The sequence below is a fragment of the Pseudovirgaria hyperparasitica genome (genome assembly GCF_010093815.1).
Source record: "Pseudovirgaria hyperparasitica strain CBS 121739 unplaced genomic scaffold EJ05scaffold_4, whole genome shotgun sequence".
Classification (NCBI taxonomy): Eukaryota; Fungi; Ascomycota; class Dothideomycetes; order Acrospermales; family Acrospermaceae; genus Pseudovirgaria; species Pseudovirgaria hyperparasitica.
Window position 1 is genome coordinate 1,273,765 of NW_022985552.1, and position 17,755 is coordinate 1,291,519.

A 17,755-nucleotide genomic window follows, 5' to 3' on the forward strand; every position below is an offset into this window, starting at 1 on the left:
TGACCATATCAGTATTATGGGAGATTACTGTATGAGAACAATTGTGCCTTCTTGGAAGCAAAGCATCCTTGTCTGAATTAAACTGAGTAATCGGGGTCGGATGTTGACAATCAAATCCCGGAGTGCGCCATGGATCCGTGGAAGGTGTACGCTAGTGAGACTGTTATACGGGGAGTCCATGAACCTGGTTCTCTCGGGCATAGAAAGAGACGGGACATGTATGTTCTTTGTAGGTATTACTCCCTCTGATATATGATATGACCGCAGCAGGTCATTGTGCACCTGCAGCTTCGCAAGAGAGTAGTCGAGATTCGTGATATTACTAGTAATTGATTAGATCATTGTGGTCCAGGAAGAGCTTGGCCTGAGTTGAGTCTGCGAATCGACAATAACTCATGCTGACCGGGAGCCAAGTCTAACCAAGAAGGATTGGAAACGTGGGATCTCCTGGCGATGGTACAAATCTATTCTAAAAGATGATGATCGTGATATTTGGGCTAAGAAAAGCATGGATCCTTGATATGTGTCTACGCCCCCGAGCCTTGTAAGTTCCAGGCACGGGCTGCGTCATCGAGCTCGCCCAACTGAGAAGACACGGGTCCCCAAAAGCCGTCAAACACCGATTCGAAGTCATATTGCGCCCAATCGCCTACAGGATGTAGCGCGAAATGCGCTTGGCAATCCATCCCTCCAGCGTGTTGGTCGCTGGGATTACCGATGTTTGGGACAATCTCGATCCACAGCAATGGTCAAGGCTGAGTGGGTCGCAGTCCAGACTGCAAACACCGAGAGATACGTGAGCGGGTCCCTAGCATGCCAGAGATCTGCGCAAGGTGATGACTGCATGTCGTGTTATGTTGCTGTACCTGAGAATGGCTTCTTATACCTGTCATTCGCACCATTCCTTTGGTGGTGTGCCGCAAGTTTTACGACCTTGTTTAAGAACCAGGTCTCGAACTACTTGGTCTAGTCCTCAAACTCTGCTCTATTCCCAAGACCGGGTTAATCGTAGACGCCAAGCGACATCACGCGACATCATACTTATGTTCTGATTTACGATAACATATCTACTGCCGCTATTTCATCGATCAGGCCGTCGATCCACCATGGAGCCTGAACATGATGTTTCGTCAGAAGACGAAGAGAAGTCGGGATCTTTGGACAACGAGATACACATTCCAAGGTTGCATCTGCAACCTCAACAACTTGGGGTGACTTGGACGAACTTGACCGTCAAAGGAGTCTCCGCAGATTCAACTATCAACGAGAACGTCTTCTCCCAATTCAATTCTGTACAGCAGTTCAAAGAGAGCCGCAAACCTTCTCCTTTGAAGACAATCATAGACTCGTCCCATGGACATGTCAAGCCCGGTCAGATGTTGCTTGTGGTGGGAAGACCAGGAGCAGGATGCACAACATTGCTCAAAATGCTGTCGAATAGGCGAAACGGTTATAAGAGCATCGAAGGGGAGGTGTCTTTTGGTTCTATGGATCATAAAGAAGCCAGTAATTATCCAGGACAGATAGTGATGAGCTCAGAAGAGGAAGTGTTCTTTCCCACATTAACCGTAGGCTTATCGACTGGAGTACGACACACATATGCTAACATATCTAGGTGAGCCAAACGATGGACTTTGCCACGAGGATGAAGATACCTACCCAGATTCCAGATGGTCAAACCCCTGAAGAGTACAGACTGACCCAACGAGACCACATCCTCAAACTTTTAGGCATTGACCATACTCTGTCAACTAAAGTAGGAAACGAATTCATACGAGGCGTTAGTGGAGGCGAACGAAAGCGAGTGTCTATTGCCGAATGTCTCGCGACCCGCGGAAGTATATTCTGTATGGATAACTCAATTCGTGGTCTTGACGCCAGCACAGCGCTCGAGTTCACTCGTGCCCTTCGCGCCCTTACAGATATCCTAGGCCTAACAACAATTTGCACATTCTACCAGGCCGGCAACGGCATCTTCAATCTATTTGATCAAGTCCTCGTACTGGACCATGGCAAACAGATATTCTATGGACCTCGTGAGCAAGCGGTTCCTTTCATGCAAGATCTTGGATTCTACTTCGAACCCTCCGCGAATATTGGCGACTCACTCGCAGGCGTCACTATTCCCTCGCAAAGAATGATCAGAAAGGGGTACGAAGATCGTTTCCCGCGGACAGCTGAGGAGATCAGGGCGGCATATGAGAAGTCCGACATCAAGAAAGAAATGGAGTCCACATACAAGTATCCTGGATCTCAAAACGCAACTCAGGTCACCCAGGCCTTTAAGGAGAACGTCCTCTCCGAAAAGCACAAGTCAGTGCCGAAGACTTCTGGTCTGACTGTGGCCTTCTTAACCCAAGTCAAACACTGTACAGCTCGACAGTACCAGATCTTATGGGGTGACAAACCTACATTGTTCATCAAGCAAGTTTCCATATTGATCCAGGCTCTCCTGACTGGCTCACTCTTCTACAGTGCAAGTGCGGATTCTACTGGTCTGTTCATCAAAGGGGGTGCTATCTTCCTTGCAGCCCTGTATCCTGCCTTATTAGCTATGTCGGAAACGACTGATTCCTTCACTGGGCGTCCTGTCCTCGCCAAACATCGCGAGTTCGCCTTCTACCATCCAGCGGCATTTTGTATCGCCCAAATAGCTGCTGATATTCCGGTATTGCTCGTTCTCCTGACTCATTTCTCGTTGATACTGTACTTCATGGTTGGCTTGAAAATGACCGCTGGTGCTTTCTTCACCTTCTACTTTTGCCTCATTGCGACATCATTAGCTTTCGCTTCCTTCTTCCGATTCATCGGTGCAGCGTTCCCTAATTTCGAAGCTGCCTCAAAAGTCTCCGGATTTGCTATCGCAGCAATCGCCACATACGCTGGATATATGATACAAAAGCCGCAAATGCATCCTTGGTTTGTCTGGATCTTTTGGATGTAAGATTACTATTGCTGTCCAGTCATAGTTCCAAGCGATGCCATGCTAACCGTTGACAGAAATCCAATGTCGTATGCCTTCGATGCACTGCTGTCGAATGAATTTCGTGGTCAAAACATCGATTGTGCTGGCCCCAACCTTGTACCATTAGGACAGTCCTACACCGATAAGGCCAATCAGGCTTGCACAGGTATTCGAGGTGCTCCAATCGGGGCGACATCTCTGACTGGAGACGAATATCTGGGAAGCTTGTCCTTCAACCCTGATCGTATCTGGGGCAACATTGGCGTTGTTTTAGCGTGGTGGGTTTTTTATACCGTCTTGACTATTGTCTTCACTTCCCGTTGGAAGTCGGCATCAGACGGTGGCCGCAGTCTCTTGGTACCGCGAGAGACAGTCCATCTTGTACGAGAGAGACGGACTGGGGAAGACATCGAGTCTCAGGCTCAGGAGAAGGAGTTGGCAGGTAGCTCAACAGACTCTTCCGCTGTACCATCATCAGCGAATTCGCTCAACAAACAGCTCTTACAGAACAAATCTGTTTTCACTTGGAAGAATCTGTCGTATACCGTCAACACCCCAGACGGCGAACGCAAGCTCCTTGACGATGTGTACGGATGGGTAAAACCGGGTATGCTTGGTGCGCTTATGGGCTCATCTGGAGCTGGTAAGACGACCTTAATGGACGTGCTTGCTCAACGCAAGACAGACGGAAAGATCACTGGCTCAATTCTCGTCGATGGACGAGAATTATCCCTGTCATTTCAAAGGTCCGCTGGCTACTGTGAACAGCTCGATGTCCATGAACGCATGTCTACCGTACGTGAGTCTCTCGAGTTTGCGGCACTGCTACGTCAGTCGCGCGACACACCAGACGCAGACAAAATACGCTACGTCGATTCTATAATCGATTTACTTGAGCTTCATGACATCGAACACACGCTGATCGGTCGTCCTGGGAATGGACTGAGTGTCGAGCAGCGCAAGAGAGTGACCATTGGAGTCGAACTTGTCTCCAAGCCGGAGATCCTTATCTTTCTCGACGAACCCACCTCTGGTCTCGACGGCCAAGCGGCCTTTGGTATCGTACGCTTTCTTCGAAAGCTTGCTGATATTGGACAAGCTGTCCTGGTCGTCATCCATCAGCCGTCCGCCAGTCTCTTCGCTCAATTTGACACCCTTCTTCTCCTTCAGAAGGGTGGTCGTATGAGCTACTTTGGTGACATCGGCGAGAATGGAGCCACAGTCAAGGACTACTTCGCACGCCATGGCGCCCCCTGCCCTGATGCTACCAATCCTGCCGAACATATGATAGACGTCGTGTCCGGCTCTCTTTCGAAAACACATGACTGGCACCAAGTCTGGCTCGACTCCCCAGAACATAAACGCGCTCTCGAAAACCTAGATTCTCTCGTGTCTGATGCAGCATCCAAGCCCCCAGGCACTGAAGACGATGGCCACGAATTTGCAGCATCCCACTGGACTCAAACTCGTATCCTCATGAATCGCATGAACAGGGCTCTCTACCGCGACGTCGAATACGTCAATAACCGCGTCTTTCTGCACATCGGCAGTGCCCTCTTCAATGGCTTCTCCTTCTGGATGATTGGTGACAGCGTCTCTGATCTCCAGCTGCGCCTCTTCACTATCTTCAACTTCATATTCGTCGCGCCTGGCGTGTTCGCCCAACTGCAGCCCCTTTTCCTCGAGCGCAGAGATGTATATGAGGCCCGCGAGAAGAAAAGCAAGACGTACTCCTGGCCCGCCTTCGTCACTGCGTTAATTGTCTCCGAAATCCCCTACCTCCTCTTCTCCGGACTCCTCTACTTCGTCTGCTGGTACTACACCGTCGGCTTCCCCACCTCGAGCGCCCGCGCCGGCGCAACACTGCTCATCATGCTACTCTACGAATTCCTATACACAGGAATGGGCCAGTTCGTCGCTGCATACGCGCCCAACGCCATCTTTGCCGCGCTCGTCAACCCAGTCATCATCGGGGTCTTGGTCTCTTTCTGCGGCGTGCTGGTGCCCTATGCGCAAATCACGGCGTTTTGGCGGTACTGGCTGTATTACCTCGATCCATTCAACTACCTCATGGGTGCGATGCTGGTGTTTACGACATGGGGTGTGGACGTGCAATGTCGCGAGAATGAGTATGCGATCTTCGATCCGCCGCAAAACCAGACGTGCGGCGACTATCTTTCAGAATACCTCCTTGGCGCAGGCGCAAGCTCGAGGTTGTTGGACGCGAGTGCTACGCAAGCGTGTAGGGTGTGTCAGTATAAGAGCGGCAGCGAGTATTTGCAGGGGTTGAATCTGATGGAATATCGCACGGGCTGGCGTAATGTTGGGATTGTGACGTTGTTCTGCTTCTCGAGCTATGCACTTGTGTATGGGCTTATGAAGTTGCGCACAAAGGCGACGAAGAAGGCGGAGGGGAAATAGACTGGGTGCTACGAAAGATGTATAATAGACGTGTGATAGATTGTAGATACCAACAGAGCTCTCGAGAGTACTACGACCTTTTGTGTAAGCTGTATTTGTCTGAGAAGAATGAGACGGTCGAATTAGCTAATTTGCGCATCATCTTCCTCGATACACAGCCTACCCTCCTGTCTCATTATCCTCGAACATTTTGCGTCCTAGGGCGAAAATAATCGCCATTCAAATGAAGATCCCGAAGAGACTTCGTTGTAAGATGCTGGAGTAAAGAGCAGAGAGAGATTTGAAAGCTGAGAGAAGATCAAGTATTGCCCTGATGCTGAAACTGATAAGTGATGTGAGGCTGTTGCGAGATGTCCCTGAATCGTCCAGATGATGAAGGACCATGCTTAGATAACATAATTTGTCATGTTACTGTACAGTGTTGCCTCTTCTACCTGCCAATCTTTGTGCAGTCACCCCTTATGTTGGTTCACGGTTACTCGCGTACATTGCCACCCGACATAACTCTTCACTCAAATCCCGCAAGTCCACTTCAGAGTTCTTACGGACTTAGTCATTGCTGCAAGAATTAAAGTGACCAGTACCTGTAGATATCGCCCACTACGAGCTTTTGTGTTCACCGGCAAAGAGTTTCTGAATTTAGGCTTGACCCTGACCGTGCTACGATCTCAATGCTGCCAACAAGCCCTTCAAGTGGACCGAAACCCGCAATTGCTCGAGAATCGCCTAGTTGATATTCTAGAGGCGTATGTGGATAGGCTCTCTTCCTGCGTCAATTTTCTGGTTGAATTTGGTCGATGATCAAACGAGCGAGCGCGTACAAACGAACGAGTTCGACTGGGGTTATCCACACGTACTCTGATTCTGGAAAACATCTAGCTGTGGATATCGTCTAGAACACTTCGGATGGATGGAAAATTGTTCAGACAGAAGACTATTCCGAACAAATGTTGCGCCTTGATGGAGAGTCTCGGTGGCCCATGGCTTGACTAAGACTTGTCCGGAACGCTTTCCGACTGTGCATATCGATATCGGATCATCCCATCGCACAAGCGAACACCTGCTGCCATGGGGCCGGTCACCTTTGGGGTTCAACAGCGCAAATACACGGTATATACGGCAGGATCGTCGGCAGGACGCATTTTCATAGACGCTGGACCTTTGTGGAGAGCTCCCCTTTCGTCCTGTCTAAGCAAAGCAAGGTTCAGCCGGAGTCTAGACTCTTCATCTATGGAGGCCCGTGCGCGATGCTGCGGTCTCGAAAAGTCCGATAATAATGGGTCACGCAGATCGCACTTGGATGCATCGTCAGAATAGACTGGTGCTTGTTGGGCTCCCCGAGAACCCAGATCCACGAGTATCATAGAGACCGAGATATTCATCAGCTCCCTCTTATGTATTGATCGATACTGGAAGATGCCGATTTCATAGCAATGCACAATTTCCACAGGCCGAACTTTGATCGTCGACGCTAATGCAGGTACCGCTACCAAGTCCGATCGCTGAGGTTCGTCCGAGACGGGAAGACACATGGCGCGGCGCGAGTAAAGCACTAAAATAGTTTTGGCTATCTGCCTAATGCCGTTTTCGGTACTTCGGCTGCATTTGAATTGGTCCATCTCCACACTTCTGTTAGCCTTTTTCGCGTCAGAACTATTGTTCCATTTATCTTGCCTCCTTATTTTGCACAGTCGCGAAGCCCGAGGATTTGGAGGGCTTGCGCCATCTTGGTTAGAAGCAGTGCCGGAGGCATATATATGTAAGGATCGTCGTCTGCTGTGATGTGACGATCGCCAGGCCACTAATTGTTTCCAATAATACTCACTTTCGAGTCCTGTTCACTCTCTTCTACACACTCGTTTAAAACAGAAGATTAGTTATTGCATGATGTTCTTTTCAATTCCTCTCATTGCCGCTTTTGCTGCGACCACACTCGCTGCACCCACGCAGGATCTTGAACAGCGTACCATTTTCGGATGCAACTGGTTTTCGACATGGGCGGCCAAGTGCAGCACCAAGGGCAACCAGAAATCCTCGTCCTACTCCATGGCCCTCCCTTACTACACCACGACGGACCGCAGCCTCGTTGCAGGAGCGCCCTGTGGGAATCTTTGCCGCCAGGACTGGCAGTGTAACAGCTATGCTGTTGGTCAGGGTTCTTGCCGACTGTACAGACTCAGTTCGTAAGTTTGCCATGCAAGAGTGAACCTCACATGCACAAGCTCGCTAACACAAAAAACAAGCCCTCTTATCTATACGGCCAGCAACAGTGGAAGTCTTTCATTCAGCGATAAATGTTGTGTCTTGAACGACCAGCCAGCACCTGTTCCTCAACCTTCTCCTTCCACCACTCCGTCGCCATCGGCGGTCCCGATTTCGACTGCGACACCTACACCATCTGGTTTAGCTCCATCCAGTTCTTCCTCTCTATCAAACCCTATTCTCACACCATCCCCAACTCCATCGCCATCTGAAACCCCAGCACCGATCGTAACTCCGTCGCCGTCCCCGTCTCCATCGCCCAGCACAACAGACTCGCCCGTGGTCCCTAGTAGCTCGGCCTCGGACACGCCAGCGCCCCAACCTACTGCCCCAGCAACTTGTGGCACTACAGGCTATGATAAACAGACCCCTGCTGCCTTCTTGAACGATACATCTGGCAACTCTGGAACAGTCGACACGTGTCGTGCACTCTGCGCAAAGACGGCAACCTGCCAGAGTTTTGCTGTTGGGAACAACCAGTGTTTGTTGTATGCTGCGCCTGTTGCAGGAAATCTGAACCCTGCGAACAGCCCTTATGCATTTTACGATTTGAATGGTTGCTAGGTAGATATACTGTTCTAGAGAGCATGCAAGGTATTCTATGGGTCCTGTACTCCAGATGTTTCTTTTACATGACGGACTGCTTCTTTCATGTCTAAATTTTATTTTATAGGTACATTCATACTGTTTGAGCGATATAAGAATGTGACAGATCTATCCTTACGGCCACAAATATCCCTCTCCATAAGACTAACCTCAGTCGTCCCACTCCCTGGTTTAACAGAACACAGCTTCAAGATCGATCATATCAACCTCAACAAGTCCTTTGTTCGTGATTGATCTGTGACTACTCCACCACGTACACTTGGTCACCCTATCCGCCACTGCGTCACAAGAAAAGGGAGATCAGGCTGGGCACATCGACGCATGGTTTCTCTATACCGAGACCCCGGAACTTAGTATTGTACACAATCCCAGATGTCCCTCAAAACAAATGGAGCCAGTGGCCCAGAGGTCAATGCTCGATCTGGCCGAAAGTCGAAGAAGTCCACATCGGGCGGTCTCGGCGGATTTTTGAGGGGACTACGCAAAGCCGCAGATGATGTCCTAGGACCCGTGCGTGAGTGACGCTATTATATCCGCTCGCAACTGGGCAAGGACTAGTTTCAGTACCACCGCGAACACAATCACAATCAGCTCCGTTGATAATGATGCTTTATCTGTAGCTGGAAGCTTAGCCCCCTACGCCAGACAATTTGCCAGTGACTTTGGCCATGGAATTTTTGCTGATTTGGGAGTAGGTGCAGGTCAGAAAGTCTTTGATGGCTATGAAGGGACCATAGATATTTTGAACAAGGTACGACCTCTCTAAAGGATTTTTGAGATTTCACAAGTCTGCGAGGCGAAGCTGCTAAACCGGCCAAGGATCTTCTTGCAACTTATCGTGTACCAGCGGCCTTGTCCTTGCAATTTCAACAGCAGCGCTTTTCCCATTGCTATGTTTGATTCTTCGGGTACTTCATCACATGCTTCGGGTCTCATCTCTTCCTCAACGTCGTCCAAGTTTGATAAGATAATACCGCGAAAAGTGTGTAATATCGCCACCCGGCGGAACGCCAGTCGCTGCTGTTGCTGTTGGCTTGGTGGGAGGTGTTGCACTAACAACTATATGGTCCGTGTGAAAATTCAGAATGGATGCCGAAAGTCTTCAAAATCGATCCACAGTTCCCGGACGGTGAATTCTAATTTAAGGTCTATGCTGAGCTTCGAGCGGCGGAAAACCCCTTTGAGTGGACCCTTTGGCATATAGTCGTCGTCAGTTGGAACATTCCAGGAACGAAGACGGCACTGCCGATGTGTTTATATGAGGAAATTTCTATATTTGAACAGCATATGGTCTGGCATGGAGGAGCATCTCATTCAAAAGTCCACTCTGATGGTGATCACGACTGGAAATGGAGAAGCCTCCGACAGTGCGACAGAGCTCATGATTAATGACTTCGCGCCTACTATGTTCGAAACAGAAGGTGGTACTTTCATAAAAGTTGGGGCTGTCGACGAAGATGGGAGTCCCTTTGTCAGGCGCAAGGTTCATCCATCAGCAAACGCTGAGCACTTGGAAGTATGGATGTTCTTCCGGCACGAAACACTGCGAAGTTCACAGAGCTGTATCTTTAAGACATAAATATTAGTGATCAACGGTTGCAAGGTAACTGTTTGAACCGATTTGCAGAAGGAGTTTGAGCAGTTTGTTCTGAGAAGCCCCTTGTAAGCCATTTCTCTCGCCGAGACTGGAAAACACCAGGTATAAAGGGCCGATATATTTTCAAAAGGGGTATCAATTTTACCAATACTGATCCGACATATTTGTCCCGGTTTCAGTTCGACAACTTATGTGTCGCACTGGCATAGGATACGGGCTTGTATATGAGTCTTCGCTTGACGAATGCATGCTTCACTAGACGGACAGGCTTGGGTTACAATCAATTATATAACGAGTAGATACGAACATTGATACTATCTGTTACCTTTACCTCTTCCAGGTATGTATCATGGTAGTCTTAACTTTCCCCAACACAGCTTTGTTCGAATATCTCTCAATCCGTGCTCTCTTCCGCACGCAATCCTACCTTTCATTATCTTCTCTAGACATACATCCGAACTCCAGCTATACAGCATCTATCTACGTGTTCTCACCTTCAAGCCTAGACCTCCAAACTATTTTCACTCCTACTCCAATCTTCATGCCCCCAGATGTCGCTTTCCATGCTACTACCATAGCTCCTATCTATTTGCTGCCGCTCTCACACATATGTTCTACAGTCCATTACGATGTCCACTGATTGATCTACAATCTTGAAAACTGTATTCCAAATTCTCTTACAACTTCTGACCACTCAAAGCCCCAATCACTCCTTTTATCTCCCACCTCTATTTCAAATCTCGCAATTTCGATCCCCGTCGCAGGCCCCTTAATTTTTACCTAGTCCCGGCATCTTTATTTCCCGTCTTTCCTCATGATATTAATAGCAGAATCCTTGGAGTGAAGCATCTCACCGATGACATAACGTGGCCGTGTAGTGAAGACAATCTACTCACTATCGGATTCTAACATCCACATGGGGTGCCATGCTGGATGATTAAATCTAAGACCTCACTCCTCCGAGCGATATCGAGCACTATGGTCATATATGCGCTTCTATTTCATCTGTGCAATTTTGTGGAATCTACACGGCGCGAGTGCTGTTCTTGGTGTTATGATCCGGCTCACGTTTCTGTGAAGATTTCTGTGAAGAGCAGGCTTGGACGCCTGTATAGATACTCCAATGACCAATGTATTCAACAAGCTACGGGCGAATGATGATTACATAGTGAGGCAACGGTAGCCAGATCGGTTCATGCCAGGCAGGATTGTTGACTTCCCGGCGCAGCTTCGAGTGGCTCACTTGACGATCAAGAGCAGGCGTCGAAGTTGAGAGGGGCGAGAAGATTATTCATCAGTCAAGCATGTCAAGACCGTTATGTCATTACGCATTAAAAACTATCGTAGTACCTCACAATACAATCGTTCGAGTCGTATAAATCATGATCATGGCATGAGAAAGTTCCTTCACGCCCCAAATGCATGCCCTGCACCGTGTATCCACCCGCCCCTTAAAAACACCTTATGTATGGTATGCCACGTCGCGATCATACGAAGTCGAGCCATCATTCACCGGTAATGATGGATCTTGCAAACCCGGTAGCCGGTGATCCACAAGATCCACATGGGAAATCACCCGATGGCCGAGCGACCCTGGTGCATGCAGGAACCCGTTTTTTAGGGTCCCCGCACCGGGAAATTGCAAGCTCGGTCACTTGACCAGCGAAAAGTCCGACCTCGACAACCTCATTCCTCTCGTGAACAGCACGTTGGATCCAGATTCGATGGCGCGGGGCTGCGCAGCCGGTCGTCGGCCCGGTGGTGGGATATGCGGGATCTGCGTTATTGCAAACCCATGCTCGATGGTCGCAGACCGCCTACGTGTTCTGGGTTGCGCCGAGCGCGCGGAACAAAGCCTGGATGAAATCGGACACTGTTGCGACAAGCTACGCATGGTTAGGAAGTGCAAAACAAGACCGAACGTGATAAAGAAAACTTACAGGAGTAGCGTCGCCGATGAGCTCAGACGTTTGGGAGACAAAGACATCAGACAAAAGGTTCTGGGCGTTTTGCAGTAGTTTCACGATACCATCCACACTGTCTGGGGTGAGAATAGGCATGACTGCGTCTACGATGCCCTTGATGTCGATGTTGTCGATTGTGTCCAACAACGGCATGATCTGGTCGACTAATTTCGCAATATCGATCTTTCCGAGGGCGCTCACGAGCGGACCAGCGTTTCCGATCAAAGAGGTGGTGTTCTTGACGAAATCATCCGTGAGAAGGTCTTCAGCGTTGTACAAGAGGTCGTATATACCCTTAATGCCAGACTCGGAGAGTAAGGGCATCAGCTGGCGGAATATGCCGACAAAGTCGATAGATGCGACGTCCTCAAGCAGCGGCTGAACTTGCTTACTCAATGGTGAGAAATCGACACTGGTGACGGCGTCTAGGAGAGGACCAATTTGGTCAACCAGGCCAGAGTAATCTGGTCGGGTAACGGCTTGGAGGATAGGGGAGACCTGGCTGACCATGTTGGTAAAGTCGACTGATGTTACGGCAGACAACAATGGCCCGACTTGGTCAACAAGATTGGAGAAATCGATGGAACTGATCGATCCAAGTAGAGGATCGACTTGGGAGATCACGTTGGACAGGTCGTGAGTGCGAAGATCTGCCAGAACAGGGTTTAATAGATCCACGACAGGCTCCAAATCCAATTTGCCAAGCTCTCCTACTAGAGGACCTGCGCCTGTGATAAGCGAACGGGTGTTGTTGACAAAGTCTGGTGTCAGGAGGTCTTCCGCATTGTCGAGCAGCATGAGAATCCCATTGATACCATCGGATGTTAGGAGTGGTTTTAGGGCGTCGAAGAGACTCTTCAGGTCTAATTCGTTCACCTCGTCGAGTAAGGGTGAGACTTGATCTAAGAGCGGGCCGACCTTGTTCAGCAATCCGGCTATATCTGCTTCCGTCAGGCTTTGAAGCAGAGGGGCCGCGTCAGACACCAAGGTCTTGAGTTTATCGGTCGTGTCCTTGTCGAGAAGACTCTCAGCATTATCCAAGAGTGTCAGGATGCCTTCAATGGACTCCTTTGTCAAAAGAGGCTTTAAAGATTCGAGAACACCGCCGATATCAACTTCGTTCAACGATCCTAAGAGAGATTTCAGAGTGTCGACTGTGTTCTCATCCAAAAGGTTCCCAGCGCTGGTTACCAAGCTCTTGAGCTGGCCGGTCGTATCCTGATCTAGGAGACTCTCGGCATTGTCTAGGAGTGTCAAGATGCCTTCGATTGACTCCTTCGTCAAAAGTGGCTTCAGAGAGTCCAGAACGCCGCCAATGTCGACATCATTCAATGTGGACAGAAGGGATTTCAACGTATTTGTAGTGTTCTCGTCCAAGAGATTCCCAGCGCTAGATACTAAGCTCTTCAGCTGGTCGGTCGTGTCTTTGTCCAAGAGGGTCTCCGCATTGTCCAGGAGGGTTAGGATGCCGTCAATGGAATCTTTGGTCAAAATCGGCTTTAATGAATCCAAAACGCCAGCAATGTCAACATCATTTAACGTAGACAGCAGACTCTTCAATGTATTGACTGTATTCTCATCGAGCAGGCTTTCGGCATTTCGGAGTAGACCAACGACTCCATTGATTTCGTCACGATTGAGGATTGGTGATAACGCATCAAGAACACCAGCAATGTCGACGTTATTCAACGTAGACAGAAGGTTCTTAAGTGTACCGGTCGTGTCCTCATCGAGCAGAGTCTCGGCATTTCGGAGTAGACCAACAACTCCATTGATCTCGTCACGGTTGAGAATGGGAGATAAGGCGTCAAGCACACCAGCGATATCAACGTCGTTCAGTGTAGACAACAAGCTCTTAAGCGTGTTGACGGTGTTTTCGTCCAAGAGTGTCTCAGCACTACTTAGAAGGCTCACAAGACCATTGGTACCATCATCGGATAATAACTTCTGAGCGTTTCTGAGAAGGCCAACGACACCAGTGATCTCTTCTCGAGTCAGCAAAGGAGAAAGTGCATCCAATACACCTTCGAGATCAATCTGTTGAATCCTCTCAATCAACGGTGATGCTTGTCCAATCAGCGTGGAGGTCTGGTTGACGAAATCAGGCGTCAGAAGGTTGTCGGCGTTGGTGAGAATGTCAGAAATCTTGTCCACGTTGCCGGAAGTCAGGAGCTTGGCAGCGTTGGCTAAGAGACTGCCCAAGTTTGCTCCATTGAGCTCGTCCACAAGGCTCTTCAAATCCAAAGAACCGACCAGATTGAGCAGATCCCTAATCTGGGTTGGAACAGGCGGCTGCAACGTCTCTGCAAGGTACGTGAGTGAGTCATGTACGGCCTGCAGGAAATCGACAGTGAGCTACACCGACATATTAGCTTCTTCTCTTTGTTATATCGACGGAACATCAATTTAGCGGCACTTCACAGCAGTTCTTCTCTGCTAGAGCACGGCCATACTGATGCCCATTCATGTGCACCTACAAGTTCAGATAGGACTTTGACCAAATCACCAAGCTGGCCCAATTGAGATGTGAGGGTCCCGATCGCGGTGATAAGATCTCCGAGATCACCAAGGCCATCCAGAAGGTTGGGACTATTGTCGCTATTATTCGATTGTCGTCGGTAGAGAGGGGTATTGCGTTTCTCATTGTTGTGTTCTCTTAGTAATGCGTTCATTTCTTTCAATGTCGACGTCAATTCCGACCGGGGAACCAGAGCCAAGTCATGCTTTGCCAGAATCTCTTCCAGTTGAAGACTATTTAACAGCTCGGTTGCAGATTCGACATGACTTTCTGCAACTGCAACACTCATGAATGGGGTGGCCACGGCCAACAACACGTTCGAAAAGCGCATCGTTAGGACTGATACGGTGCTGCGGCCTGCTTCGATCCCAGGGTCAGTCGTTCTGGAAGGAAATTCGGGACTACCTGACGAGCATAAGAGATTTGGTGTAGTGCGATTGTTCTTATCATCCAGGGAATTGGCAAATCCGGGGTCACTCTCGCACGGCGCTGGTGCTCGGACTGACCTGACTTTCACATGAACCGCATAATTGCTGTGGAGTACTGGAGCACGGAAGTCCTAGTGACGGCGAATGGGATCGTGCAGAAGTGCGAGCATCGACTGATGTCCTTATGTTTACTCCAAATTACGCTGCAGCTTCCGCACGCAATTCCAGTAGAATCACCACCGATCGGCGGGTCGGATCAGCGATTGCTCGACCTCTTCCGTCGCTGTCGGCGGCGCTAGTGTTAGCTGGACGGCTGGTAGGACTCAAAGGATTCACGCTAACGATTTTGAGCTGTCAGCCATCAACACTAGTGGAAGTCTAATCATGTTTTTGGTCACGCGAGGCGGAAGAACTATCATGTGAATGTACACTCTCTTTCCGGCCAGCACCTTACTTCTGGGGTTGCCCCACGGGGAACGGCAGAGTGCGAAGCCCAGGAGTCAAGACAGAACCTCATTGATAACCTAATCTGTAGTTGTGAAATCTCCTGCGCGTCAGGTCGTATAGCCAGGTCATTCTACCCTCCTTACGCTATTACACATATCCCAGTAGGAGTAGTATTTGCGTGGAAAGGGTTCAAAATGCCAGCTGACGACATCAATCCGTGGAAAGACCAAGCTGAGGACCGCGGCGCCGATGAGACAAAGGCAACGCTGAACGAACAGCTCGACCACAATGAGAAGTCCCAGAATGAAGACATGACATCACAAGGAGCCATGGCAGCAGGTGCACGGGAGGGTTCGGTGCATTCAGATCAGAGCGGTAGTGATAATTCTCTGGTGAAAGACAGGAATGCCTCGCCAATGACAAAGAAGGAAAAGATAATGGCACATTTCAAGCGATTCTGGATATGGTATGCTGTCGGCATTTTCATACTCCTTGCAATATTGCTCCCCATCACGTAAGTGTTATCCTAAAATCAACTGAAAGTTATCCTTACGATATCTACCCAGATTCACGATCATCGTTCCACGAATCGTACAGAACGTGATTGACGGTAATGATTTACCAATCTACAGCGGCAGCTTGAGTGCCTCCACCCCAACTAGCTTAAAGATGGTAAACATCAACCTAAGTATTGCCTACTGTACAGGAAGCTAATAGCTTATATTCAAGGAAATCAACACAGCATTCCATGTGCCCCTAGGCGTGAAGATCGACCCGTTAAACCTGCAACTTTACAACATCGAAACACCAGGTTACTCGCCATTCCTCAACCTCTCTATACCAACCTTGCACATCAAACGGCCTCGGACCAACTTTACGATTCCAATGCAAGACATAGAATTGGACGACGTGAGTGAGCTAACCAATTGGTTCGGCCAATTCTTCCTGCAAGAGCAAACGAATCTCGGAGTACGTGCTGTTCCCGATGTCAGTGTACACCTGGGAGCACTACACAGTACCAACAAACTCGATAAAACCCTTTCCATTCCAACGCTACAGAATCTGAAAGGGGCGAATATTGAGAAACTCAATATCCTTGTACCACCGGATTCGAACGGATACAATATCAATGGTAATCTTTCTCTGCCAAACTACTCCCCCCTGAGTCTTGGCCTTGGAGACCTTACACTGAACCTTATGTCTAAAGACTTGAAGCTGGGATTAGTGCACCTCGACAATCTCGTACTAGCACCAGGTAACAACACAGTTCCATTCTATGGCAACCTATACCTCAACCAGTTTTCCCAGAATCTGGGTGCACTGCTGGATGGGCAGAAGGAGGCTCTGAATGGGGGTTACATCGAGATCAATGCGACTGGCAATACAGCTATGGTGAACGGCCAGACAATTCCCTATCTCCAAGACATGCTCGCCACCAAGACACTTGTTTTTCACATAAGCGTCATTACTTTCCTATCAGATGTCATCAATGGTATACTCGGCGGTGACAGGGGCTCAATCGTCGATGTGCTATCAGAAGTCCTCGGCAACCAAACACTTATCGAGAATACATTGAACAACTTCAATGTCAGCAACCACATCCAAGGCAATGCGACAGCTAGAGGGTTGGCGAAGAGAAAGATTGACATCCGCGCGGTCATGGCTAAGAATATTCTTAGGTGGGGAATGAGGAAACCAAGCTGGCAGGGCTTCCAAGAAAGGTCTGTGAATCAACTCGACTGAATATTCATTCGACTTCGGGCGTTCATTGTTGCATTGTCAAACGGAGTTTAGGCTGGCTCTATGCATCACGTATAATGCATAATGCAGTCATGTTCATGAGAAATCACCAACACCGCACATACATCGCAAGACACTGCAAATGAATGTAGAAATAGATACTGCCCTGAATATCACGTAGCTAACAGAAGGTTTAGTCGAGCCCAGCTAGACCACCACTACTGCACTACTAACGCCCCAACAGCGCCCGCTCCCGTATGGCTAAAGGATGTCAGATTAAGCTCCCAACTCTCGCTGCAGCTATTGACCGAGTATGAACAAGCCAACGACGTCATCTATCGCTTCTCAATCTAATCGAGCAGGTTCTAACGCAAAGGCTTGCCTCGCGTGACCATACCATGTCTACGCGTTGTGGAGGAGTCCAGCCAAAGTGCAATCGTCCTGGATCCGACGGTCACACACGGGCCGGGGATCGCGACAGTGACCGAATCCGGTATCAAGTCTGAGGTGTGCGCCGAGCGTGATATATCTTTCCCGCGCATAGTAGGGAATCTTGTATGAGTGCCACCAACCCGGTATTGATAATATGCAAGATCCAAGATGTGATGCGGAGAAGATCTTGGCCATAACGAGGCACTCCAGCCTTCTCCAGATTCTGCTCTGCATACGAGTCCTTAGTAGCTTCCCCTACCGCTGCGCCCCGCGTTCTGAGCCTGTACACGTTCGAGTCAGTTCACTAATTACCAAGTTCTTCGGCACTGTGGCCGCAGAATCCAGGATGCTCCCATATATTATTACCTAGGGACC

General features: G+C 49.1%; 5 protein-coding genes across 5 annotated transcripts; 4 read left to right on the plus strand and 1 right to left on the minus strand.

The window, feature by feature from the left end:
- The first annotated feature begins 859 nt into the window (after nucleotides 1–859).
- EJ05DRAFT_450171 (uncharacterized protein) lies at nucleotides 860–5,457 on the plus strand. Its single transcript, XM_033742363.1, has 3 exons — nucleotides 860–1,568; nucleotides 1,616–2,940; nucleotides 3,001–5,457. The coding sequence occupies exons 1-3, from the start codon at nucleotides 1,107–1,109 to the stop codon at nucleotides 5,384–5,386; spliced, it is 4,173 nt and encodes a 1,390-aa protein (XP_033602909.1). The 5' UTR covers nucleotides 860–1,106; the 3' UTR covers nucleotides 5,387–5,457.
- A 1,555-nt stretch (nucleotides 5,458–7,012) lies between these two features.
- EJ05DRAFT_508990 (uncharacterized protein) lies at nucleotides 7,013–8,376 on the plus strand. The gene is made up of 2 exons (XM_033748057.1): nucleotides 7,013–7,569; nucleotides 7,630–8,376. Exons 1-2 carry the CDS (start codon nucleotides 7,271–7,273, stop codon nucleotides 8,210–8,212), a joined length of 882 nt encoding a protein of 293 aa, XP_033602910.1. The 5' UTR covers nucleotides 7,013–7,270; the 3' UTR covers nucleotides 8,213–8,376.
- A 250-nt stretch (nucleotides 8,377–8,626) lies between these two features.
- Nucleotides 8,627–9,833, plus strand: EJ05DRAFT_498421 (uncharacterized protein; the record flags this gene model as incomplete). Its single annotated transcript, XM_033746681.1, has 3 exons — nucleotides 8,627–8,768; nucleotides 8,875–9,005; nucleotides 9,576–9,833. The coding sequence occupies 3 exons, from the start codon at nucleotides 8,627–8,629 to the stop codon at nucleotides 9,831–9,833; spliced, it is 531 nt and encodes a 176-aa protein (XP_033602911.1).
- A 1,790-nt stretch (nucleotides 9,834–11,623) lies between these two features.
- Nucleotides 11,624–15,028, minus strand: EJ05DRAFT_285532 (uncharacterized protein). Its single transcript, XM_033740477.1, has 2 exons — nucleotides 14,293–15,028; nucleotides 11,624–14,170 (listed from the first exon to the last, which is right to left on the minus strand). The coding sequence occupies exons 1-2, from the start codon at nucleotides 14,662–14,664 to the stop codon at nucleotides 11,738–11,740; spliced, it is 2,805 nt and encodes a 934-aa protein (XP_033602912.1). The 5' UTR covers nucleotides 14,665–15,028; the 3' UTR covers nucleotides 11,624–11,737.
- EJ05DRAFT_508992 (uncharacterized protein) lies at nucleotides 15,015–17,134 on the plus strand. The gene is made up of 3 exons (XM_033748058.1): nucleotides 15,015–15,722; nucleotides 15,775–15,880; nucleotides 15,938–17,134. Exons 1-3 carry the CDS (start codon nucleotides 15,403–15,405, stop codon nucleotides 16,949–16,951), a joined length of 1,440 nt encoding a protein of 479 aa, XP_033602913.1. The 5' UTR covers nucleotides 15,015–15,402; the 3' UTR covers nucleotides 16,952–17,134.
- Nucleotides 17,135–17,755: the final 621 nt, after the last annotated feature.

Bases quoted from the DNA above. Each gene is read 5' to 3' on its own strand.
- EJ05DRAFT_450171 (XM_033742363.1), top strand. From the start codon at position 1,107: ATGGAGCCTGAACATGATGTTTCGTCAGAAGACGAAGAGAAGTCGGGA. The intron at 1,569-1,615 runs GTAGGCTTATCG...TAACATATCTAG, and splicing joins TGTTCTTTCCCACATTAACC to GTGAGCCAAACGATGGACTT. The intron at 2,941-3,000 runs GTAAGATTACTA...AACCGTTGACAG, and splicing joins TTTGTCTGGATCTTTTGGAT to AAATCCAATGTCGTATGCCT.
- EJ05DRAFT_508990 (XM_033748057.1), top strand. From the start codon at position 7,271: ATGATGTTCTTTTCAATTCCTCTCATTGCCGCTTTTGCTGCGACCACA. The intron at 7,570-7,629 runs GTAAGTTTGCCA...ACAAAAAACAAG, and splicing joins CGACTGTACAGACTCAGTTC to CCCTCTTATCTATACGGCCA.
- EJ05DRAFT_285532 (XM_033740477.1), bottom strand. From the start codon at position 14,664: ATGCGCTTTTCGAACGTGTTGTTGGCCGTGGCCACCCCATTCATGAGT. The intron at 14,171-14,292 runs GTAGGTGCACAT...ATGTCGGTGTAG, and splicing joins TCAAAGTCCTATCTGAACTT to CTCACTGTCGATTTCCTGCA.
- EJ05DRAFT_508992 (XM_033748058.1), top strand. From the start codon at position 15,403: ATGCCAGCTGACGACATCAATCCGTGGAAAGACCAAGCTGAGGACCGC. The intron at 15,723-15,774 runs GTAAGTGTTATC...ATATCTACCCAG, and splicing joins GCAATATTGCTCCCCATCAC to ATTCACGATCATCGTTCCAC. The intron at 15,881-15,937 runs GTAAACATCAAC...CTTATATTCAAG, and splicing joins CCCCAACTAGCTTAAAGATG to GAAATCAACACAGCATTCCA.